This window comes from Aspergillus costaricaensis (assembly GCF_003184835.1).
Source record: "Aspergillus costaricaensis CBS 115574 unplaced genomic scaffold BO79scaffold_38, whole genome shotgun sequence".
Taxonomy (NCBI): Eukaryota; Fungi; Ascomycota; class Eurotiomycetes; order Eurotiales; family Aspergillaceae; genus Aspergillus; species Aspergillus costaricensis.
In genome coordinates this window covers 258,060-282,575 of record NW_020291838.1, presented here as the reverse complement: position 1 = coordinate 282,575, position 24,516 = coordinate 258,060, and the positions used below count along the sequence as shown (strand labels likewise).

Genomic DNA, 24,516 nt, shown 5'->3' with positions numbered 1-24,516 from the left:
ACTACTCGGGAGGGACATGTAATTACATACAATCTATTTGCTCTAATAAAATTGATTGACTATACATGAGATCGTTATGATTTCTCGTTTATGAATTTTATGCATTCATCACTTCGCTTCAGTTCCCATCCAGCCCGTACCATGCCATCCATACTTCCATCCTTGACTCCATGAACTCGTACAAATTAGACAGTCAAACACACGCAGACCAAAATGCCTCCTCAATTGAGGGAGGGGAATAGATATACAGCCCAAGTCTCACAACAAACATCTACAACTTATTACCCAGTAGCGCTCCCAGTCCCGCTATTTTCCGCTTTCTCTCTCTCTTTCTCTCTCCTCGCCTCCTTTGACGACGATGCATTACCCTCCGCAGCAGCACTCGCATTAGCAGCCGCAACAGCGGCCGCCTTGCGTCTCGCCCTCTCCTTGTCACGCGAACTGGAGCCCGCGGTCCTGCGTCTCCGAACGGGTTCATACACATCATTAAAGTTCATGACGACGCCCAGGAACCGCATGTCCACATCAGGCTGGTAGGCAAGATCGCCTAGTAGGACGTTGAGACGGGAGCGGAACTCCGCAGAGAGGTCGCGGAGGCGGACGCGCAGGGAAGCGAGCATGTGGTCGTCTGCCGAAAGGTCGTGGGGATTGAGGGAAGAAGGGGTGCCGATGCCAAAGTCGTCGCCACCACCACCGGCGAGGTTTGGCGTGTAAGCAGCGACGGACGGGGACATGGAGGAGGAGACGGAGTCCTTGTGGCCTCGAAGGGGGCGACGGAGGTCGCGGTCAGTAATGCCCCAGCGGCCTTGGGCGGTGCGGGTTTCGATTTTGGCGCTAAGTTCTTGTCTGCGGGTGAATTCTGCGACGGAGAAGGAGTAGAGGCCGTCGACGGCGTCTTTGTAGGCGAGCATGATTTTGAGGATTTGGTGGAGTTGGGTGAGGAAGCCTTCTTCTTGCTGTTTGGCGTTTGTTGAGGAAGAGGAGGTGGTGTTGTTTTTGAAGGAGGTGGAGGAGCCGAGGAGGCCTTTGTGAGTGATGGAGTTGAGGTATTTGGTGTGGGCTTCGATTAGGTCGTCTAGGGTGCAGCCGGGCTTGGAGATGGAGGCTTGCAGTTGGTCCCAGCTTGCTTCGATCACTTCAAATAGGATGTAGTATTGGAGTTGGCACACGAAGTGGATCATCTCGGCGATTACGCATCTTGCTCGTTTCCAGTCTGAGCCGACTTTGTCGTTGACGCTTCCTAGGACGCCGCGCGCGCCGGTCATGCATCGTCGCCAGGTGCTGCCTAGGGCGAATTCGACTCGTTTCACACGCCAGAGGAAGTTGAAGACCTTCAGGTATTGAGTGGAGCCCCAGGGTGTGATGACTACATCTACTGGGGCGTCAATTTTGTATTCCAAGGTGAAGCAGTCCCAGCCAATCTCTCCGTGGCTGAGTTCTAGCATGCGGGCATCAAGTCGACGGAGGACATCTGGGGAGTCGTATTGCGCGTTTGAGGCTCGAATAGCATGCTCCAACTGGGCAGTCAGTGTATGCCGGTACTGTGAATTAGCTGGCCGGTCGAGGTTGGATGCTAATGACTCCATCAGCAAGGCAATGAAATCACCCTGTCCGAGCAATAGGTATTTCTTTAGTGCGCGAAGATGGTCGAAGAGCTTGAACTTATCGTCCATAAGGTAGATCAGCCGTGCCATCGTAGTCTTATAGGCTTCGTCGATTGAGGACTCTAGGGTAGCCGTATCGCCGTACCGCAGTTCCTTGGAGGCTTCTTTCGAGTAGGCTTCGACCCACCCCGAGTCTCCACAGCCGTATCGTATGAAATTCAACGATTTTCCAATAAGGAACACCTTCTTAGCAAAATCTTGTGTGATGATGGAGGGCACCATCTCATCGTCAAGCTTATACTTATCCTCCCAAACACTGGTCGCAATGCGACGTGGGTCCGTACTGGGCCTAAACTCGGGCTCGACAACGAAGAATTCTTTGTAGGGGTCGGATAGTTCGCCATCGTAGATCCAAAGCCGGAGCATATCGTAGAAGGGCCGGGTGACGTGATTGAGAAGCTTTTCTGCCAGAGCGCATACAAACGGGTCGCCATGAGAAGTCGAGAAGCCATGAATCAGAGAGATCAATTGACCACCTTTCTTGTCTGCAAAATCAACGTTAGCTTGCATACAGTCCTCTCACAATCGGAGCACATACTCTGAGCTTCCTCAACAATAAGACTCATCAACCGCAGCGCCATGGTTGCATCTCGCGTCCAGACAACACATCGCTTCAACGTCACACCACTCTTAGAGGCACTTCTAGGATCATTGGGATCTGCAGGTGCCGCCAACGCCCGTCGCATCTCTCCCTCCAATGTGGCAACTAGGCCCAGATACGAACGGAGCTCATTCGAGAGAGCTGCCCGCAAGCTCTGGCTCAAAAGACCACCGCCCGAGCTCTCAACAAAGGACGACAACCCACGATATAACAGACAGGGCTCTGCAAGGGAGTTCAAAAGCGAAATGACCGGCAAGGGCAGTGACGGCGGCAATTTCAAGATGGACGATGAGGAGAACTGCAGATTGGAGGACGACAACCCCTGCAAATTAAACGGTAAATCACGAAGAAGACCATCTTCCAAAGGTCCCGTAGGCTTCTGCTCCTTCTCCAGACCAGGATCCGGCATTATCGTCTTCTGATCATCACTAAACGGTTCTCTCACCCCAGTATTCGCCCGACTACGAGTAACCCGAGTCTCTCGAGGCTTCTCCGTGGTCTGCAACCCCCCATCAAACTCCGCTTCTCGCTCCTTATCCGCAAACAACTCCTGCCGTCGCACCGAAGCCTTCCTCTCGATCCTCCCAGGCAACTGAGACGCCGACGAACTAATCGCCGGCCCCTCCTCATCCGACTGATCACCAGCCCCCCAACCCTGTTGTTTCGTCCTCTGCCCCTTCCACAACACATTCTGCAAGTTCGCCGGCTCGACCGGCGGACTCCTCGCCTCCAACATCACCTCATCATCCATAATAAACCCATCATGATCATCCGCCCCAGAGAGCCGATAAAGCAAGTACAAGATAGCCCACTTCTGCGACAGCACCGGTTGCGTCAACAGGCGCGAGTAAAGATTCGAGAACCGCACCGCCTTATCGGGGCTCGCATTCTCACGTAGTAATTTCCGTTTGATCAGGTCCGACGCGTTGTTGATGTTCTCCCCGCCTGCTAAGCTTCCCCGTCTGTTTATTCCGGGGCCCGGCGGCGAGGCCGGATCGTTGTTGGCGGCGCTCGTGTAGGTGTCGAGGATGCGCCATGACCGCTCGAGGATGTCTTGGTGTCGTCGTTCTTCTGCTGCTGCGAGGGCTTCTTCTGCGTCGTCGGAGTAGCCATCGTCGATATCGGAAAATGAGAGCGGAGGGGTAAGGGAGTCGACGAGCTGCGAGAGGGCGTCGTCGATGCGCCGCGGGCGCGCGGGTTGGCGGGTGGACATGCTTCTTTGGGGGCCTGGTTTTAGCTCGATTGTAGAGCTTTCCGGTATTTGGATTGTACCCTTTCTTTTGATCTCTTGGGGTTCAAATTGTTCTTGGGTAGTTCACAGCTCGCAGCCCACCATGAGACAATGGGTTATAGGTCGGCTGGCGCAGAATACCGCCTTTCGAGGTTAGACGCGGCGAGAAGTTAATGGTCGAACACAAGTGGATGGCCTGCCAATTCGCTGGAGTTCCGGAGTCTAGGGCATGGCGTCCCGCACCAGTCAGAGGAAGACCTGGAAGTAGTGACTATGGCATATAGTTTGACGTGTTTAGGTATCAATTGCGTCGGAGCCCATCGCCGAAGACTGGGTGACCCGCGTATGGAAAGGATGTTGTTGTCTTGTTTGACCCGTTTGTACGGTTTGAACCTAAATCCACCGCGTCCTGCCAAGCACGCCGTTACTGATCACCAATTGCAGACCGTCAATCTATCAAGTACATTACAGACTACTGTCTTGATTACGCACATTCTTACAGGTGTCGCAGTTTTTGATCGAAGTATCAATTGGAATTCAAGCTCAGCAAATTCCCTAGACGCTAAATGGCATCTAGCATGAAAAGATAACGATAGCAAGAAGCCTCCAGTACGCCACCCAGTACCGTGTTTCGCAGCAACAAAAAATAGCGAAGGCAAACACCCAGTGGCCCGCAAGTATCAGACAGACGAAGAGAAGCCCTCATAGCAAAGGGGATAGCAAAAGTGAAAAAGAGAAAGCAAAAGATAATGAGTACACAATACACCACCCTAGCCTGAAAGTACCAAATGCCAGACAGGACGAGGGCTCTTGAGGGTCGAAGTGAAAAGAAAGAGAGAACAAGTGATGGAAAAATGAAAGCAGCCAAGCTTTTGCGCCAAGTTTGCACCTTCTGGTGATCAAGTAATGCCCATTCCACTTCAAATTCAGCCGTCCGTTTTTAGAAATCGTATACATCATTAACACCTATCCATGCCGGTGGCGCGTAGCCAAATAATAAGAGCAAGAGGTAGCAGGCAGACAAGGCGCCACACACTCTCACGTTGGCGCCTGCACTCCTGACGCAAGAAAAAGAATTCAAAGAATATCGGCCGTTCTTCAACCGAATGAACACGACCCATCATATATTATCATGGTCTCGCATAGGGACTCATTACCGTCGTAGCCCCTGAGCAGGGATAGGTGCTCCAGGTTGCATCATACCGTTAGGGATGTTGTATGGATGCGCATCAAATCCGGCCGACATGCCATTCATCATGAGAGGACCCAACCCTTGGGCCTGGGAGACTGGGCAGTCTTTATGCGCAAGCAACAAAGTCTTGAGATTGACGATTTCTTCACGGAGCTGTGTGACAGTGGCAGTAAGCGCATCGTTCTCGGAGGTAAACAGTTCCACCTTCGCTTGAAGGTTGGCAAGCCACTGCTTCTTTCGCTGACGACACTTGAGCGCAGCAACCCTGCAATCCACGTTAGCACATAGCTGCGCCAGAATGAAGCAGCGCATCTTACCTGTTCCTCTCAAGGAAATTCTTCCTCTTCTCTTCGTCAGTCATTTTCTTCGTGTCTGTCGAGTTTTTCCTCTTCATATCATCTTCATCATCTTCAGAATCCCCGACATCGGAAGGAGGCTCAACACTACCAGACCCGTTACTCGTCTTGGCCTTCTTGTTTGACCCTTTAGGTGCATCTTCTGCCTTGCGCCTGTTGTTTCCTGCGGTGCTGGCTTTGGAACCAGTGTTCTTCTTGGCTTTGCCCTTGGCAGCAGGTTTTGTCTGCTCACCCTGCATGTCGGAAGCGTCGCCGCTGGTCTCTCTGCCTGATACACCGTTCATGTTTTGCGAGTTACGTCTATCAGCGCCAGATTCAAGTTGCTGGTCATTGGCCTGAATACTCTGTGGCTGAATCGAAGCTTGGTTCGACACAGCGAATTGATTGGGATTCGCCTGTCCGCCCTTGGCCAGCATGAAAAGCCCGTTGGCCGCATCGGCAGCGTCATGATGACCGAATGGGTCGGAACCTGTAGGTTGGTTCGGCTTAATATCCATATTGGAGTTTTGCGTCGCTGGATCAGGTTCGGAAGTGGGGTTAGAGGTTGGACCACCTAAGCTGTTCTTCTTGGCAGCGTTGAGAGCAGTACGGTGGAATTCGATAGTCGACGGTGTCGCACCACCACTCTGCAACTGCTGCAGAAGTGCCTGAGAGTTTGGACTAGGAGCGGGAAACATAGACCCCCCTCCGCCCGGTGTCAATCCAGTGCGGAGAGAAGACTCGTTAGGAGTAGGGAAACCCCTGCCAATACTGTCAAAGTAATCGCTAGTGCCAGTCGGACCGGCGAGCATAGCAGGACTCAGCGGCCCGGATCGCAGAGAGTTGGACCAACCGTAGCCGCCGCCGGCAGAGCTTGTGCCCGGCAGGGCAGGTGAAGTAAGTGCTGCAACAGGAGGAAGGATCGACTTTCCGGGTGTTTCGCCCGAGGAACCACCACTGCCGAAAGATTGCTCGAAGGGATTGGGTTCCAGAGAGAAAGGGTTGTGGACGGAATTGAAGTAATCGGGAGTATCAGTCGCGCTTGTTATGGCTGGTCGCGGAGGCGGCGCCAACGAGGTCTGAGGATCTACATCAGGCTTGGTATCTTTGAGATCCGAAGAGGTCGCCCGGGAGTCTGTATCCGGAGCAGATGTGCGCGTTAGTATGACGACCAACAACAACAATAGTAATAATGATGATAATAATGATGATGATGGAGTACGCGACAGTGAGGTTATCTGAAACAGGGGTAGGTAGAAAGAGGTTGGCCAAATAAGGCGGTCCAGGCCGAAGTTTGAGAGGAAGGGGATCTGATAACAGTGACCCCCATCGATGACGCCAATTGTGAGGTCATCCCGACGGCGGCGGGTAGTCAACAGAACATTTGGGGGAACAGTGGCGTACAACCAAGCCAGAACAGGTCAAGGGTCGATGATGAAGTAAGGAAGTGCAAGATACAGCAGATATTCGGGAGTTTGGAATATGGGAGGTACCAGAGTTCCGCGCGCGCGCAAAACGAAGGATCGAAACAGTTTTTTTTTAAAGATGCACAACACTCACTCACCTTCGTCTAGACCCGCCTTTTTCGCACCCATTGGGGAAGAATTACGAGTATCGGTATGATTAGTTAGACTGGTCGAAACGGTCGAAGTAACAGCCGCAGACATAATAGCGAAGAAAGGAGGAGGGGGAAGATATTTTGGTTGGTGTCGATATATTAGATCGAGGGAGGTCGACAGGTGACCCCGGGGATGTAAGGGTAAAAAATAGCCAAGCGAGCGGACGGAGGTGGCGAGGACACGAAGAAGAATAAGGACGGGGACGGACGCTGAACAAGAAAAAAACAACTGGAGGGGTACGGGAATGGGAAGTTAAAAAGAGACAAAGCTGGTTGATTGAAGTTAGTAAAACGCGATAAGTTGTTGATGCTTCGGAGAGCTGGAGATACTGCAGCGCAAACGCCTGTACCCAGAGGTCACTGAGCGAGTACACGGCAGTTCAGACAGAAGTAGATCGTGTTGGAGAGGAAGGGGAAGGGAAAGGAAAAAGTTGTGACGTAGTCCGGGCTTCGACAGGGAGATTATTTAGGGGGGAAAAGAAAGAGGGGAGGCGGTCGAGTGGCCGTCGAGCCACGCTATGCCTATTTGGTCTCGACTGTCTGTCACGCCGAAACCATGCAACCCTGAGAGTACAAAAAGCCCGCGGGTTACCAACCAGCCAGAGTGCAACCTCGAAACCACTAACATGGAATTTTTTTTTTTTTTCTTCGAAAAAGATTTTTTCTTTCTTTTCCTTTTCTATTCTTTTGGTTTTGTTTTTTTCCCCCCTTCTATTTTTCTCTTTTGAGGTTCTTTTCACTCTTCTTTTTTTCTTAATTCTTATCTTCGGTTCTGGTTCTGTATTTGGAACCAATCTTGTTCTTGCTGGTCTTTCCTGTTTAGAATTGTATTTTTCTTTTCTCTTCCGTATTTTTTTCTTTTTGCTTCATCCACCCTATGATTTTTGATTTCAAAGCAGGAATATTGAAACTCCGCAACAGAATCTCGCCCAAAAAAAATAAATGAAATGAATAAAGGGTAGGCGAGGTAAGAGAAAAAAAAAAGCACCGGAAACTAAAAACAGCAAATCAAAAAGAACAACTTACCCTATAGTAAATGACCAGGCACTGTATGATTATGCAGGCGAAATGCTGGCTGGCCCTTACTTGCAAAAACGAAACTTGGAGACGGAGTGGATTCCCGGCAGTACTTGTCAGCCAATCCAAGCAAAGAATAACCCGGGTGGACACGATTGTTGGATGACGGCGGAAACGATAGGCAAATTCAACCTAATAAGAAAGTGGTAGTAGATAGTATGACACACTTCCGGGTCCCGAGGAAAGAAAATTGCAAAGGTATAAGAATGTTGGTCGCTATCCAGGGATGTGTGGAAAGTACACGAAGAGGTTGCCCAAAAGTTTAAAGCTTTGGATTCGAAGCACTTGTAACCACAAACTGGTCAACAAAATGTATTGGAGGCAGAAGAGGGAAAGTTGGTTAAGGGCGAGAGAGTTAGGAAGGGGTAAAGAAAACCATGAATGAGATCACGGTGACGACGACAGGAATTTTCCTGGGCTTGTCGGACAGTCGGACCAGCCGGCAGTGGCCACTCGCGCACCTTTCCATAAGACCACTAATGTACCAGCGCATCCACTTGGTCCAGCCACTCACGGGCCCGTTTCCGAGCCCCCGCCCTGCAGAGTCTCAATCTCGAGCGGGTGAACGAATCATGGAGACGACGCCATGTTTGTCCGGCCGCAGGGCGGTGAGGGATCTTCATCTGTTCGAATGGTCGATGCCACTTCCATGCCATCGATTCCCTCCCTGAATGGCCCATGGAGCAACGCCCAAATCTGGAGATACATAGATTTCGGGTCCAACAAGGAAATCCTTCCAATCCTCGGCTCTCTTATCGCCGTTGCCCAGATTCTGGGTTCGTTCTTTCTCATTTCAGGGGGGAAGTGTTGTTCCAATCAGTCTCGCTCGGGACATCGAGTGACACGTCCGCTTGCTGATTGGGCCCCTGCTGATGACGCAATACTTCTAGGGCCTTCGTCCCGTGGGTATCCATCACGTGAGAGTGTCTCGCGCGGTCTCTTTGGGGCCCAAAACAAGGATGAAGGAATCTAGTGGATTGCCACTTGGATTCTGGACAATCTATTCCATTGCTCCCCGTGGGTGGTACAGGCTACACGGTTGAATGGTGGACCGGACAAGAAGGTTCGGAGTAGAGTATACGCCCCCCCCTTCCCTCCACATTATTAGGCTTGAGAAGGCCCCTACAAACTGTCAGTTCGCGTCTCGTTTAGGCCTTGGCAGTGGTACTGCGTTCCCCAGACAGTACATGATAGTGCTACAGGTCAATATGTTCGTTACCAGTCCTATCGAAACCAGTCCTGTCTGAACATACCATCGATATCGACATTGAAAGGAGTCCAGTATTCACTGTAGCTCCGGTGATAGTATAATTTCTTCTTATGCGTTGCATCATTGCCAAAGTCTCCTGCACATAAGTATGCACATGTACCTTCGAAGAATCACTCACTTACTGTATGTGATGTACCCGCTACTTCACAACCTTCAAAGTGCATGAAAAATAAATTGCCCCTGTCGTTCAACGGTACTTTTTGATAAGGGAGTATTTAGGCCCAACGGCTTCAATACTAGTGAAAGTATCTACAGCTGCGGTGCGCTTCCATCTCAGCTGCATGATCAAAAAGGTATAGTCCCAAGTTTTATGGGACATATCATAGATTAATTGCGCTAGCCGAAGTGACAACAAATTGATCCTTTCCCCCTCTTCCTTCTTTCCCACCCCTCAGCACAACAAACTGTGTTGGCTTGTCCGGGGTTTGTCTGTCGCTCTTCACGCTAGTCGATACACCTAACACACAAGTACTGATTTCACCATAATTTAGCCTTTTTTGCCTATGCAGCCACCGAAATCAGCGGTTGCTCATGCAAGCCTTTCCGAGAAGTTGGTTGGAAAGTCTAGATCGCGGACTGTTGGTGTAGGTAGTTATAGCTATGGTTATGGTTATTTCGAAGGACATGATAACTGTGCGTGTTTCTTGGCAAATAGGGTCAATTTAATTTAATCCCATTGCCTGCCATCGCTCGCACAGACGTGAAATAGGAAGAAGGTTGTAAAATTGCGCCATATTTCTCATCTTCGGTGTTGATTAACCTTTAGTGAGTTTGTAGGGGGGTAGCAATTAACATCCCCTATTAAGCTTGCGACCCCATTATCAATGGCATGTCACAAAACTATTGAGCCGTGCATGGAATGGTTTCAGCTTTTTCTCCAGATACGTCATAAGTATGGGGATGCATGGGGCGCTCTCCACGATAAAATAACTTAAGTAACTTAATAATAAGTAGTCGGCAGCGATAAGATTAAGATCCCATCCTATCCTATTCTGTCCTATCCATACACAATCGCCCCATGCCTTCTATTCTAGGTATCTCTTCGTCATGAGCCGCGATAAGTCGAATAGTTCCAGGGTCCCAACAGCACGGGAACGTGATAATGCCGCCATCCTTCTTCTCCCTCCCGGCCCCGTCCCTTGACTGTAAACTTCACCTCGACCTCGGGCCAGAAACTCTCAACACCTTGTGCCTCGTACCATGGACCAACGTCAAAGCGAACGGACCAATTTGTCTTGCTATCGGCAGTTGGGAGTGCAGAAAGGATAGCGGGGACCGACGAAGCGGACGATGAAGTTGTGGTGGGTTCCCAGTTTTTGACTCGTCCGTCTGCGTCGGTCGTCGCCTGGAAAGTGATGGGACTCTGGCTGCTGCTGGAGGGTGCAGATAGGAGGGTGAGTGTCACTGGGAGGTTCGCCGCGGGAGTACCCGTCAGGGTGTTCAGGACGTGACAGGTAATGGGGTCGCGAGACATTGCGGTGGTATTTTGGGGGAGGGTCGATGCTGCGTTGTAGTTGTTGAAGGGTTGTGCTGTAGAGTGGATCGGGGATTGGAGGAGTTGGTTGCGGTAGAGGCTAAGACGGTCTGTGACTTTATCCAGTTGACCACTTGACGGCTTGATTTCCGAGCTAGGGTCCATCAAGAGAGAATAGGGTAGGTTATAGGTAATTATTTCAGATACTGAGAGAAAAGTAGGAATTGTCTCGAGAGTGTTCAGCGCGCGAGGGGCTTTTTCTATCTCCGCTTCTCATGCATCGGAGAGCACCGACAGAGCTACCCTGGGATGCCGGAGTATACCATCGGTGGGGTAACTCGGGGGTGGTCCCAAAAGCCCGTAGCACTACAACAGCTCCAATCTGTTTAGTGCCCCTGGATTGAACTTAAGAGTTCCAAACCCACTAGCTGATCAATTTTGATATGAGGATGTGTGTGTGTGCAACCCCGGCTTGGGATGCTACGATACCAAGTAGTAGTAACGATTGGGGTTCATGGTGTCCGTCGATCTGACTAACCTAGACTTCTGTAACGCAAGACCCGGCTTTTATCATGCGGGAACAAGCCAGAATCTTTTAAGTGGAGATGTCCGCTTATTCTTTCTTGTAAATGTCAGGTTGCTGCAATGGTGTAGTGTCATAGAATCTTGTACTGCTTTTCAATGCCTCTAAACGCAGACAGAAGCTAGCTGGAAATGACCATTAGCTGTTTATCTGAACTCGGTTGGTAGGAATGGGTTGCTGGTCGCAAAACGAATAGCTTCATAATTGAGTCCGTGGAAAGCGACAAAGAGCCGCCGGCTCGATTAGATTTACACAGATAAGTAGTCAAGATTATCTCAGAGAAATGAGGCATTATGTCACTTTATTGACGGGTGGGGTCGCCTCAGGCAGAGAAATGATGGCATCCGCACGTGCGTGTTGCACCGGCTCGAATGGAAACGCTTTTCTTTGGCGCTGCACATGATTCACTAGAGTGATTGTACCTGAATCTTCAGCACCTTCCTACCGCGCTCATCTGGACCTGAATAGGCCTGTTTCACGCCAGTGCTCGGGTGACTCTATCTTACCGAGAACGTTCTCGAACTTGTCTAACCGCCACTACTGAAAGTTTTGGGCCTCTGCGGGGAACCGATACGTGGTAAGTCCAAGCTTCAATATCGCGACACTGCCTCTTTAACGAGGAAGCTCACTCAATCGCACCGTCCTCAGACATCGAATCAATTCCGATAATAATCTCAACGAGTTTGCAACATGTCCTCCGCCGTTGTGCACAGCGACGACCTCATGGAGCCCACGCTCCAGTCGGTGGTGAACCAGAAGACCTTGCGCTGGATCTTTGTCGGCGGTAAAGGAGGTGTCGGCAAGACTACGACTTCCTGCTCTCTTGCAATTCAGCTTGCCAAAGTTCGCAAATCTGTCCTCCTCATCTCCACCGACCCCGCGCACAACCTTAGCGATGCCTTCGGTCAGAAGTTCGGAAAGGAGGCCCGGCTGGTCGATGGATACTCGAACCTGAGCGCTATGGAGATCGACCCTAACGGCAGTATTCAAGATCTCCTGGCTAGTGGTGAAGGCCAGGGCGACGACCCTCTGTCTGGTATGGGTGTTGGTGGAATGATGCAGGATCTTGCGTTCAGTGTACGTCATACACCAGTGCTGACCAGCAGAATAACATTGCTCTCGTTGGAAAAAAGGCTAATAGGAGCAGATCCCCGGTGTTGATGAAGCTATGTCTTTTGCCGAAGTCCTGAAGCAGGTCAAGTCGCTGTCCTACGAAGTTATTGTGTTTGACACTGCGCCGACCGGTCACACCCTCCGCTTCCTCCAGTTCCCTACTGTCCTAGAGAAGGCTCTCGCCAAGCTGTCGCAGCTGTCCTCTCAGTTTGGTCCCATGTTGAACTCGATCCTTGGTTCTCGTGGCGGTCTGCCCGGCGGTCAAAACATCGATGAATTGTTGCAGAAGATGGAGTCGCTGAGGGAGACTATTAGCGAAGTCAACTCGCAGTTCAAGGACGCTGATCTGACTACCTTCGTCTGTGTTTGTATCGCGGAATTCTTGTCCCTCTACGAAACCGAGCGTATGATTCAGGAGCTCACGAGCTACAACATCGATACCCATGCCATTGTGGTCAACCAGCTCCTGTTCCCCAAGCAAAGCAGCGAGTGCGAACAATGTAATGCACGAAGGAAGATGCAGAAGAAGTATTTGGAGCAGATTGAAGAGTTGTATGAAGACTTCAACGTGGTCAGGATGCCATTGCTGGTTGAGGAAGTCAGAGGCAAGGAGAAGCTTGAGAAGTACGTCGACCCCTAGATATCCGGTTGTGAGAAGTATCAGGATTGCTAACCAGTCCACAGATTCAGCGACATGCTTGTGAACCCGTATGTACCCCCGGAGGGCAACTGAGGCGGATTAGCGGAGAGTTTTCAATCTAAGATTTGCTGCGAACGTTGTTTATTTGGACGAGTCATGAAAAGAGTATAGACTATAATATACGAAGCGTGAAGATGCAAGCGTGAAGATGCATTCATTGGAAAATTGTGAATCTAGCCATCCTGAACCGTGCTGAATGAGTTTGATGAGCTCAATGCTCTCCTTCTGTGCCTTCCTTTCTATCACACCTGACTTTGCCTCTCTAATTCTCCGAACGCCTCACTGTCGCCTTGTCGAGGTTCCCACTAGCTACCTCTGCAGATCTTCAGGGATGAGATTGTGACCAGGACTAGATCACTTGTGGGTCTTCCGCCTCAGGGCAGGGACACTGTCAAGCAATCACCTTCTTCCTGTCCACTTGCCAGCTTGATTTCTCAATCCTCAGCCGCCTTATTTCTTTCTCCTGCACCGCTGTAGCCCCAAGATCGCAGCTTCTGCTTCGGTCACAATCCACTTCTAAGAAACCTGGGAGTAAGTTAGAGAGCTTATTTCCTGATGTATTCATCATCTTTCCTTGATCTAGGAAGTGCTAACTCTTTTCTTCAGCCTCACCTTCAGCCCCTTGCCGAATAAAACCTGCAGTCACTATAAGAGGGCAAATAAAAGCAACGATCTGAGGCAGGGATGGAGCTGCCCAGTTCGTGGATATTGCGACGCCATTGGAGAATACAGAGCCTTCCCTGTCCACAGGCAAACGATGGCAGAGGTAGGCATCTGCGCTTCGAATATCTAAGGCTTGGTGAGTGAGGTGAAGCCTCACCTCCAGCTGACTATTCAGTTGAAGACCAATCGGTTTGCCATGTCGCATCGCTTTCTCTATATCCGGGCCCACAACAATCAATGGCTAGGCTGGATATAGCCTCATACGATTTTGTGAGCCATACCAGGTGTACTGTGTCTGCAATATCCGGGCTGTCACAAGTCACAACAGTGGCAGTCACTTTCCGGCGCTTGCAAAGCTTGATGGGTGACTGAAAAAGAGGAAGCCCAAGCCCTGTTAAGAAGAACATGGCCTAGCTAGACCGGCTCATGCAAGCGTGGCTGACTACCAAATCAGAGTCGCCCAAGCCCTGATGCAGGTGACCCCTAGCTAAGGCTAAAGGCCACAGATATCGCCGCGAAGACTGGCTATACAGGAAAGGAACAATGGGCCTCCAGGTCTAGTTCCCTGTAGGATCATGTCACTACCCATTCTGTCTTCAACGATCGTCAAGCTTAGCTCGGCCCAGCAAGGACAGCATCAACGGTCTGAGACGAACTCCGAGGCATAAATCTCTGTGCTACGATATTTCGTGGGTACAGGCTACATGGTCAATCATGCCACGACGCTTAGATGTTCCCCTTCAGATGATGCATCTCTAGTCTAGACCTCGGAATCTGCGACATTAGGTGACAACTATGCTGTATCCACCGATATACAGATAGCACCGACTACAGCCCCGATAAACTTTGCAGAGCGATTACAGGTCAAATTAAGGACCCCGGAAATAAAAACAAGAAGTAATCGGGCCGAACACTATGACTCAAGCTGCCGCTGAGAGCCGCGGGCACAAACAGTCCGGTCGGCTAAGTGGGATACAGTATGGCATGGCCTCAATAGATCTGCGAACAACCCGGTCTGTATAAATGGCTCCAGGCTCATGCAGGTGTCACCGGCTATGAGGACGTCTGGACTCGAGACGCAAGAAATTCCGAAATGTACGAAACCATTTTGGGGCTGCAAGATCTAGGGGAGTCGCCAATAAACTTCGAGCAAGCATACTAGCTGCATCCGAAACGCTCGGTCCATGGAGCCACGGCATCACACATACAGACTCTACTACATACCTACATCTCCGACCACTTCAGTGGTGCATGTTCACCGCAGGAATAGCCAAGCTGTGCAAATACAGAGGCACGCGAGAAGGTGGGCGCAATATCCTTCGATTTGCGGAAATTGTCAGTCTTCCCTTGGGGGGTTGCCCAAGCCTCACTTTTACCGACGCAAAGGGGTTGGATGAAAGAGTGAGGCGAGTTTTCCCCGGAATCGGACGTGAGCAGCAGGCCTTGCAGCCGTTCCATTTTGCTCGCAAAAGAGTCTATGTAAAAAGCCACATTCGCAAAGGCGCAGTCTTGACTGGAAGAAAATTCGCTGGGCCGATGGCGGGCGTGCTGATCAGCATCCTAAGTGATGGAGCCCACTATGTACAGTCACATTGCCCTAGGGCATTCCGACACCTTTGAGAGACACATCCACATCGAACCCACCGAGGCGTGACGAATGAATCTTATGTCCGTTTGTTATCTTCTTCTTCCTTTTTCCTTGCATGACCAGAAACCCGAAGCTAGCTATATATATGGGGTCCCTAGAAGAGAGTTCCAGTTCCAATCGAATGGTCGTCATGATCGAAAGTAGTCCACTCTATTCAGTTCAAAATCTAGTATACAACACAAACACAGCACTACATCACTCACACTCACTACTTCTCTCACACTACTTACTCCCCTATACTTAACTGAACTTACTACAACCTCACGGAGATGTCTCAAGTCCAACAATACTGGCTCCCAGGATACGGACTGTCCCGTCATATAGTCTTAGGCCACATACAATACTTTCTAGGGCCATCAGCCAGCGTCAGGCCATATTCATACCAGGTAGAGACAATATACCACAGCCACATACACAAAACACCTAGAACCAAACACACTCTTCTAACACATGAACCCAACAACTCTCCAGGGACGCGACGGCTACCTAATAGTCGGTGTACCACTTACAAGAGTGCGTGCGTCCCTACTCACCTACTCCTCCATCCGTCCCCCAAACTAATAGTATAAAATAATAGGAACAAATCGACGACCTAGCAACCATGTCCCGAGAATACGAACGTCAAGAATCCCTCCGAATGGCAGGTGACTCAGCCAGCCCCGCCGCCGCCGCCGCCGCCACTTTCGGCAGACACGAACCCTATATCAATGAGATTGTGCCTGTCAGGAGTTCGGGGAGGAGAAGCAGGGCACCACCACCGCTGTCATCATCATCGTCGCAGATGATGGATTATGAACCGAGACGGAGTCGATGAAGTGGGTTGGAACATGAGATGGGAAAGAAAAGGGGGGAAGGGGAGGGATGGGTTGTCATTTTTCGATATTGGTTTAATGCTGGTTTTTGGGTCTTTTGGGTAGCGGGGATATTTTTGGTTTGGTTTTCTACTAGTTGTTGGTTTCATTTCTACAGATACCTTTTGTTACTACTATATAGGATTGGTAATTGTTGGTGGTTCCGAGGAGGGGAGGGTGGGATTGGTTGTTCCGCATGCGATGAAAGATGATAAATATAGTTAGGATAGGGTTTGAGGACCACGGCTCTATAAAATTCACCTCAAACCATAATGCAGCCGGTCTCGTTGTTGAGTGAGTTAATGATAATTGGATTCCATCATCTCTATAGATCATTCGTAACAGCATAGCTCGATCACACGTAACCAAGCGACGGCGTCTTATTCGGACGAGAAAGCACACCCCAATAAGACAGAAGTGTGCAAAGGACTGCTCTCACTTTTAAGAAAACTCCCCCGGCCCTGCTTCTTTTCTTCCTTCCTTCCTTTTTTCATCCTCTGGTCGACCCAAAAATAAAAGTCCAGATATAGTTGGATAGAATTTTTGACGGTACTTCGTTCTTCTTTTTAAGGGAGTCATCACACACACCAAAATCCCGAAGGGTGTCAAACATCATAAAGAGATACACAGGGGGAAATAAACGATATAGTGGGTGGAAAGTGGGACACGAAACGTAAATAGAAAAGGGGAAATAAGATAGAGAGATAAAAAAGAGAAAAAGGAATAGTGGACCACCTGAACGCCAGCCTGATGCCACTCTGCTTGGTCCCATCATTTCAGGAAGTCCGCACTGCGGCGGAAGATACTACTAACATGAACAGAACCATGAAGAGAACGGTAAAAGGACGAAAGTTTCTTGTTTCGGTATAATTTCAAGAAGTGGGGGGTGTCATTTATTTCGCAACGGCAGCACTATATGATTATCCTGGCGTTAGTGACAAGCAATAGAGATGGGTCGATTTGACAGGGTATTGGACGAACCTCAGAACTTGCGTGCGGAAGAAAGCACCCTTGGTCTTCTCAATGACCTGCTGGTACACCGACTGCGGGGGGTGGTTCATGATCACAGTGCCCTCCTTGTAGTCGATCTTGGCGTCGACACGAGTGTCGCGGATCAGGTTGACGATCCACTTCTCACCCTCATCCTGGTTCAGACCCAGACGGGTAGACAGGTCCCTGGAGATATCGGTTAGCACGGTTACGCTCTGAATGTATGTCCTTCGCGTTGGGTAACATACTTGATGTCGATCCGCTGGTGGATCTTGCAGTAGCTCTCGGAGATCAGGTGACGGGCAGCCTCAACGAAGGCATCGGCAGCCGAGACGAGGAAGAAGTCGCTCCGCAACACATCCTCAGCCTCACCCAGCTTCTTCTGGGCCTCCTCGAAGTCGAAGTCAACGTACAACGCCTTGACGAAGTCGGTGATGGGGTCGTTGTATTCGTAGCCCTCCTGGCGAACAACGCGGATCAGGTCCTTCAGCTGCTTCTGGTAGACGTTGCTGTTCTTGTGGGCACGGTTGCGGTTGGTGATGACGGCGGCGGCGAGGTAGCGCAGGATCCAGGGGCAGCTGGTCTGAATGGTGTTGATGTAGGCGGGGGAGAAGAAAAGGTCGGTCAGGACATCGCGAGCAGGGTCGTAGTTGAAGAAGGGGAAGAGAGACCAGTGGATCAACCAGGAGCGGTTCTGGAGCTGACCCAGAGGGTTGTTGAAGAGACGGGTCTCGATAGAGTCCTTGACCTTCTGGACCTCCTCCATAGCACCATCCCAGCTGGTGGTCAGAATCTCCGAGGCGAGCTTACCCCATGTGGCGGAGGCAACCTTGTCGTTGTCGGTGGAAAGAACACGGAACTGGTACAGCAACTCAGCGGCATTGCCGTAGCTACCGCAGCTGTACTGGAAGCGACCATAGTCGAAAAGGCTGTTGACCATATCGGCGGTAACACCGTGCTCCTCCTCGAGGAACTTCAAGTTGGCGACCTTGTCACTGCGCAGATTGCCGACGACATCCTCATCCTGCAGCAGCTCGGTGATCTTGGCGCTCTGCTCCTGGTAGTGTTGCAACTTGGCGAGAACCTCCTCTCTCTTCTTGACGAACTCGTCGGGGATGGTGTCGGAGTCGTTAATTTCCTTCCACAGGTTGGCAACATAGTCGGTCATGTTGGTGTGCTTCAACAGCTCGTACTTGGCGCGGATCATCTCCTTGTCATCTTCCTGGGAGCCGGAGCTGAACTCAAGGAGAGGGAAGACCAGATGGCGGTCGAGATAGGGGATCAACTTGGGCAGCAGGTCATACTGGTTGGCGATCTCTTCAGCGGTCTTGGGCGGGTGGGCGGCAGCACCGCTGAGAAGGGTCTCAGCGGAAGGAGGAACGTTGGCTGCCATGGTGGGAGATATAGCAGCAGTAGCAGCGGGGATCGGAATCAATTGGGGGGGGTGGTGGAGGAGGAGGGGGGGAGGGGGGAAAAAGAGGGGAGGGAGAAAAAGGACAAAAACAGAAGAGAGGAAGCGATTCACGAACGGAGAGCCTCTCACAATGAGCAGCGGCAGACTTCAAAGTCAGTGTGCGGCGGCTTTTGCGCTGGCGAAAATGTGGGCGAAGGGCTGCTGGGCGCGCTATTCCCTTCTGGGCCTAGCGGAAGGTCTCCGCGCCGAAGCAAGAAATCATCGCTTCATTTCTGCATGTCGTATGTTCGTTCTCTCGCGCTCTCCGGCCCTCGTCTTGTCTGTCTCCTCCCCTCTCCCTCTTTTAAACTCCCTTCTGGGTTGTTCCTCGATTCCCCGGCTCCTAGGAATCGTTCAGGCTGTTTCCGTTGCCTCCCCCTTGACCTCCCCCTTACCAACCCCGATGGCATCCTTCATGCAGTCTCTGCCGGTCTGCTCGGCTTCTCGCAAGCAGTCAACCGCTGTTCCCTTCTATCTGCACAAAGCTTCACAGTCTAGAGTCTCGTCAGGGACGCGTAGCTCCTTCTCCTCGCTATGTTCTTCAGCTAGATTGACCCCCTCTCGTATGTCGCGACCCTTTCCGTCCGTTCCACCCACGGCCTATCCCATCGGGATAGTAAGCGTGGCTGTTCCTGGGCAGCAAATGCCCGAAGGGTATCAAAAAGGATCCGTTGAGCTTTTCCTGACTTGCTCTTAGAACTCACTTCTCGTCACTCCTCCCAAATTATCTCTCAGCCCCAGGTTGCCGCCCAGCAATGTCGGACTTTCCTCGTTCAACTCAAGCGGCAATCTCAGACACTCAAGGAAACCCCGGTATCGCAACCGCCGCCCAACCTGCAACTCACAAACCTCCCTTATTTCATCCGTCGCACAGCCTCCAATCAACTCCCCGTATATCTCGTCACTAAGGCCGGCGGTACCAAGCAACAAACCAAGCTCCAGAAGACTGAAGGCGATCTGGATGCCCTGAGGAACGATCTGGCGCAGTACCTGGGACTGGAGTCGGGTGACCCCCGCGCTCCCAAGAGCCCGGATGTGACCATTAACCGTCTTAACGGTCACATCATTGTCAAGGTATGTCCTATACGATCCTCCAGTTGACCACGACCGAGCTAATCTCGCTGCTTCACTTAGGGCTGGCGCAAACCTGAGATCCTGAAGTTCCTCCAGGAACGCAACTTCTAAGCAAAACGACAAGAGAATAAACCGGAGTCATCCCTGGATCCCTTTCGCTCCTCTTCTACTATCAAACCTACGTCGGCACCAACTCATTGAACCCAACGACACTGCCACATACACACACTTGTCTATTGTCACGCCTAGCACAGGGAGCGATGGGGGTTCAGGGACAGGACGAAACCACACACTGCAGACTTGGTAACAAGAAGAAGACTAAAAAAGGGCCGAACCAGAACGACGGGATGAAAAGAAAATAAGCAGTGCATATCTGCAATGGTCAGGGATGATCGATATACTTTGGTTATAATGTCCCCCCATGACTCCATTTTCCTTTTTTCCAAATTTCCCTCTACTTACTTTATTCCTCACTTTGTATTACTTTTCTCTCTCCTACTAGTGCTGGTGTTCCTGTCATAACTCCCTTATTTTTGCGGGGCTTCTGTTTTTCTGGCTGCTGTATGTATGTATGTATACTGGCGTGATCTCTACCTTTTCTATTTTCGCTTTTTCCATATCTCTCAAGTCTACGGCGAACTGCTGCGGGTTCGGTACATGATTACTATCTATTCATCCGAAAGTGGTCTCATCTCCTCTTCCCTTTCATCTACTGGCTCGTAGTAGTAGCTTAGTATCAGTGGATATAACGTCTTCCGCTATTTTACCCCCTCCACCCTCTGAATCCTTGAGAGAACTAGCGGTATCCTCACTAGCAGCTGATCTCTTGATCACACTACATGTCATACTACAATCATACTACACGTCATACGATTACAAGAGATGCCGATACAAGGGTACTACGCAACAACATGCCAGGACTTACCGCCAACTAGCCAGCCTAGTAGCCTACGAACTGTTCCTAATTTGGAAAGGCAACGCTCAGACCAAGAGCGTACTATCAACCGGAATCGGTCCAGTTCAGTTAATACAGTAGAGTTACCCATTTAGACATCATGCATGATTTTTTTTGTCGCCCGAGGGTATTGAACATTGTACAGCGGTAAAGCACAGAGATACACATTGTCACGCCTCTCTCGATAAAAGAAAAAAAGGTTCTTCCCACCGGCGCCTAACACACGAGATCGAGTAAAAGAGTAGGAAAGAAAAAAAAAAAAAAAAAAAACAAGGGAGAAAACGGAGATGTAGATAGTTGTTTACTCAAGGTTGGAAGTAGAAGACATGACAGAAGCAAACATCAACAAGGCATGTTCTAAGCGTGGCCCAAACATGAAACCTTCGGGTTAACCAGCGCGCTAGAAATGATCCCAGAAAAAAAAACCCCCTAACCGTTCCAGAAGTTACCGCATTCATTCCGCTAGTCGTGCATAAGTTATCAATTGCCGTACAACACCAGGATCTATGTTAGGCATCAACAGTGCGCCAAGCAAGCTTTCTTTCCTTGGGATGATTCCCGACGGGAACCGTAACGTGGCGTTGGAATCAGCAAGCTTTGACTTCTCAGCTAGTCGACGCAGAATTGCCAAACCCCGATTGATTATGGAGCTGTAAGCAGCAGCCTCGGCTTCGGCTTGACCCCTTGCGGCATGGGATTGGCGGGAGTTGGTGCTCGGTGGAGGAACTCGTTCTGTGCTCAGGAGGCATGAGAGCCGCAGTAGATGGATCGCAAACCCGTCGGTCGACTCCAGCCATGACTTGGCAATAGGTCCATCCGCAAAGCCTGAAAGGATGTCCGCTGCCAATAGGCCTTGCATGAGGAAAACCTTCCGAGCATCCGCTATAGCCAAGGGTTTCCGCGGTTGATCAGGGACCGGGCAAATGGCAAGACCAAAGGCACGGGTCAGCAACTCTTGCTGGATCGAGGCACCATCGCCAGAAAAGATTGCTCTGAAGAATGTCCGGTTGGGCTCATCCCGTGCCAAAAGCTTGGCCAAGCTATCAACCGCTGCCGGTGTGTACTTATGAATAGAGGGGTTGTATGAATTGAACATTATGCCCTCCGAGCTCATAGGACCTGGGAATGGTGCAAAAGCAAGAAGGAAATGCAGAAGACAAAGTGCTTCTTCCTTACTCGGTAACTGAATGGTGTGAGCCACGTTGCTGAGGTAAGTGACTGTGTCCTTCATGAAATCCAATGTGTTTTGATGTGTTCTCAGTAGCATATTGCGAGTGCCGAGGTAACGAATGATAGTCGACATGAATTGAACAACTGGAGGAGTAGACAACATTCCAAAGTTCGACTCGATAAACGAAAAATTGCGTAGTATGGTTGTAATGCAGATGAGTCGGTCGACGGCACGGTCTAGTTCGTAGTCGAGGCTGCCGAATTCTGGTACATCCGCCAAAGACGTCCACTCCGATTGACATCCACGAGTCACTTCTTCATAAGAAGATAGAAGCATCATATCAGACACTTCGGCAGCATGTTCCGCGAGAAACTCTGCCTGGTCCTCGGCGCATTCTATCAAGCTCTCCACCAGATCGTCGCAGTTATCTAACGATATTTGGATCGCCGGCTCTGAAGATATGGATGTAAGCGTATCCAAAGCCATGCGCATTTCAGCATGGATCCCGGATTTGATGCTCATTGTGAGAGCGTGGATATCAATTACACCCAACTCAGCAAAACTGGGGACATTAGGCTTCAGTCGAGAAATATCCTCCCCGATCTGATACATTTCATCGATGGCTATGGGTCCATGGAAACTGCTTTCTGGCAAGACCATGGGTTTGTACGGATCCTCAATTTGATGCTTCAATGGCTGATCCGACTGGTCCAGCTGTTCTGAGGGCTTCACAGGGACTGGGCCTGGGGCTTTACCCGGCTGCGCAGGCGATTGACTCGGTAATTGGCCAGTGGGATCATTTGGCGTTGCTGGAGGTTGTGACTGGCGGGAAATACTGAGACGGTGCTGGTTCTGCGGTTTGCCCTGAGTTTTAACAGGTGTAGGCGTCGCGAAACCATTCGAAGCGTTATGTTGTACGCTACTCGATACAGACGCGGGACTTGGCGATGGGTGTCCCATCTGCTGTGCATTGTCATACCCCTGGCCCGGTTTAATGGCTGGAGACTGGAACTGCATAGCAGATGGATCACTGGGCTGGCGTGGCACCGCGGTTTGCTGCATCTGCTCCGCAAATTGCTTCTGCTGGGTGCTGAGGAAGGCCTGCTCGTACGCAGCTAGGTTCCGCTGATAATGCTCCCTAAGCTCCTGCATGGCCATCGGCAGCTGCATCGGCGGGAACTGCAGTTGCTGTGCAATGACATGCCACATATTCGCAGCCGTTATCTTCTTTGATCCTCCGAGCTTCATGACCGTAGCATAAAGCTGGACCAGGTTAATCGGGCGACCGCAAACAACGGGACTAGGGTCGAGGGGAAGGTTGCGCGACATCATGAACTTCTGCAGTGACCTCATGAACCCTTCCGGATTAGGCGGTTTTGCCATAGTCTGTTGCATCTGCCTGATGGCGGCCATTTGTTGAGGATTGGCCATCGCGTTCATCCCAGCTGCCACGGGTCGCCCGGCCATGGCGGGATTCATCGCCATTGGACGACCCTGGTTTTGCATCTGCATGGCATGCATTCGCTGCTGTTGCTGCTGGGCAGCTATGGCCTGCTGATACCCCTGAGGCATACCGCCGTAATGTGCTTGCATCGGCGCCTGCACAGCGGCAGTAGTCATTGCAGGCGCGGGCGGGAACTGGGGCGCCATGGCCTGAGGGTACGGTTGATTGGGCATAAATGAGCTGTTTTGCGGCGTGTTCACCCTACTCGGATGATCGGACTGTGACGGAGACATGTGGGAGCCTACTTGAGGGCCGGCTGGGGAGAACGGGCTGGGCGAAGCTGTTCCCATTCGTTGTACACCGTGTTGGTCGAATTCCTGCATGATCGGAGATTGGGTGACGTTCGGAGAAGCTCCTTGCTGGAGGTGCTGATACGGAGTGGGATGCGGAGGATATTGAGGTGCGCCATTTGCAGCTCCTTGGTACCCTGGGAATGGCACCTGGTGAGGAGTCTGAGACCGGGATGCCGCGATAGCCCCGGGAGCCTGTCGAGGCGACATCGACATGGCATCCTCCGGTCGCGGCCTTTTTGACGGAATCACCTGGTTCGGGTTGTGGAAGCCAGGGGAGGCATTTCGCGGTACGCCATTGAACATGCGCTGGAACTGGGTAGGGTCGGGAGTAGGAGAGGTATGGAGGAATGCCGCAGAAGGATCAATGGTCGCTTGGTGAAAAGCACCATTGTCATGGTTCGGAAGATTCGAGGCGTCGGCTAGCCAGGCATTCATGTCGAGTGGTTTTACCAACCCATCTGTAAGGTAACCAGAGCTGTCAGAAAAATGACACGAGCACCAAGGTCATCATCGATACGCGACCGATAAGGACAGTAGTGTTACAATCATCACGAGCTTGTTTTTTAGGGGTAAATGACACAATCTCCCAGGTTTGTAAGGTGGAAGAGGGTCTAGACGCGTCAGGTGAGGAAGCTGACAGTGAAGGGTGTCGCGCTGTCGCTCTGCGACACGAAGCAGCGACCACACACCACACCGAGGACAGCCACCCCAACGTGTAGACGGGGGAAAGACGGGGGGTAAATGGGATAATCTGGGGTGGGTGGATTGATGTTTTCTCAAAAAGGAAAATTGTAAGGGACAGGCAGGATGTACATACCGACAAGGCTGGACAACTAAAAATGCCGACTCACAAGCGGATGGAGGCCGGTCCCGAATAGCAGTGGTTGGAAGGCCGGAGAGAGAGATTGCGAGGAGATCGAGCAGGTCACGGGACCATGGAAGGTCGCTGGTACCGCAAAAAGGGCAGAAAATCAAGTGAGGATTCGCAGCGGCGTTGCGAGCGGCACTGAGTGGCAGAAGACCGATCAGCAAATCGCAAGGCGACCTGGGAAGTAT

At 51.0% G+C, this 24,516-nt stretch overlaps 8 protein-coding genes across 8 annotated transcripts; 3 read left to right on the top strand and 5 right to left on the bottom strand.

Annotated features, from left to right (window-relative positions):
* Nucleotides 1–83: 83 nt before the first annotated feature.
* On the bottom strand, nt 84–3,537 carry BO79DRAFT_180722 (tubulin gamma complex associated family protein). Its single transcript, XM_025680100.1, has 2 exons — nt 2,203–3,537; nt 84–2,149 (listed from the first exon to the last, which is right to left on the bottom strand). The coding sequence occupies exons 1-2, from the start codon at nt 3,476–3,478 to the stop codon at nt 282–284; spliced, it is 3,144 nt and encodes a 1,047-aa protein (XP_025535540.1). The 5' UTR covers nt 3,479–3,537; the 3' UTR covers nt 84–281.
* A 1,015-nt stretch (nt 3,538–4,552) lies between these two features.
* Nucleotides 4,553–6,858, bottom strand: atfA (bZIP transcription factor atfA). Its single transcript, XM_025689373.1, has 3 exons — nt 6,588–6,858; nt 5,006–6,158; nt 4,553–4,953 (listed from the first exon to the last, which is right to left on the bottom strand). Exons 1-3 carry the CDS (start codon nt 6,688–6,690, stop codon nt 4,650–4,652), a joined length of 1,560 nt encoding a protein of 519 aa, XP_025535539.1. The 5' UTR covers nt 6,691–6,858; the 3' UTR covers nt 4,553–4,649.
* Nucleotides 6,859–9,905: 3,047 nt separating this feature from the next.
* BO79DRAFT_211253 (hydroxyisourate hydrolase) lies at nt 9,906–10,665 on the bottom strand. The gene has a single exon (XM_025682987.1). It carries the CDS (start codon nt 10,625–10,627, stop codon nt 10,034–10,036), a length of 594 nt encoding a protein of 197 aa, XP_025535538.1. The 5' UTR covers nt 10,628–10,665; the 3' UTR covers nt 9,906–10,033.
* An 801-nt stretch (nt 10,666–11,466) lies between these two features.
* On the top strand, nt 11,467–13,051 carry BO79DRAFT_290376 (ArsA family ATPase). Its single transcript, XM_025688884.1, has 4 exons — nt 11,467–11,622; nt 11,694–12,122; nt 12,193–12,782; nt 12,843–13,051. Exons 2-4 carry the CDS (start codon nt 11,736–11,738, stop codon nt 12,889–12,891), a joined length of 1,026 nt encoding a protein of 341 aa, XP_025535537.1. The 5' UTR covers nt 11,467–11,622; nt 11,694–11,735; the 3' UTR covers nt 12,892–13,051.
* A 2,387-nt stretch (nt 13,052–15,438) lies between these two features.
* On the top strand, nt 15,439–15,917 carry BO79DRAFT_124625 (uncharacterized protein; the record flags this gene model as incomplete). The annotated part of the gene is made up of 3 exons (XM_025677955.1): nt 15,439–15,555; nt 15,641–15,682; nt 15,747–15,917. Coding segments are annotated over 3 exons (330 nt in total), but the record flags the coding sequence as incomplete, so codon positions are not given.
* A 996-nt stretch (nt 15,918–16,913) lies between these two features.
* On the bottom strand, nt 16,914–18,403 carry BO79DRAFT_232220 (eukaryotic translation initiation factor 3 subunit E; the record flags this gene model as incomplete). Its single annotated transcript, XM_025684215.1, has 3 exons — nt 16,914–16,932; nt 17,002–17,196; nt 17,259–18,403. 3 exons carry the CDS (start codon nt 18,401–18,403, stop codon nt 16,914–16,916), a joined length of 1,359 nt encoding a protein of 452 aa, XP_025535535.1.
* A 329-nt stretch (nt 18,404–18,732) lies between these two features.
* On the top strand, nt 18,733–19,715 carry BO79DRAFT_52275 (mitochondrial 54S ribosomal protein mL49). Its single transcript, XM_025689372.1, has 3 exons — nt 18,733–19,026; nt 19,161–19,537; nt 19,598–19,715. The coding sequence occupies exons 1-3, from the start codon at nt 18,867–18,869 to the stop codon at nt 19,646–19,648; spliced, it is 588 nt and encodes a 195-aa protein (XP_025535534.1). The 5' UTR covers nt 18,733–18,866; the 3' UTR covers nt 19,649–19,715.
* Nucleotides 19,716–20,946: 1,231 nt separating this feature from the next.
* BO79DRAFT_157731 (putative ARID/BRIGHT domain protein (SWI1)) lies at nt 20,947–23,895 on the bottom strand (the record flags this gene model as incomplete). Its single annotated transcript, XM_025678878.1, has 1 exon — nt 20,947–23,895. One exon carries the CDS (start codon nt 23,893–23,895, stop codon nt 20,947–20,949), a length of 2,949 nt encoding a protein of 982 aa, XP_025535533.1.
* Between the last annotated feature and the right edge of the window lie 621 nt (nt 23,896–24,516).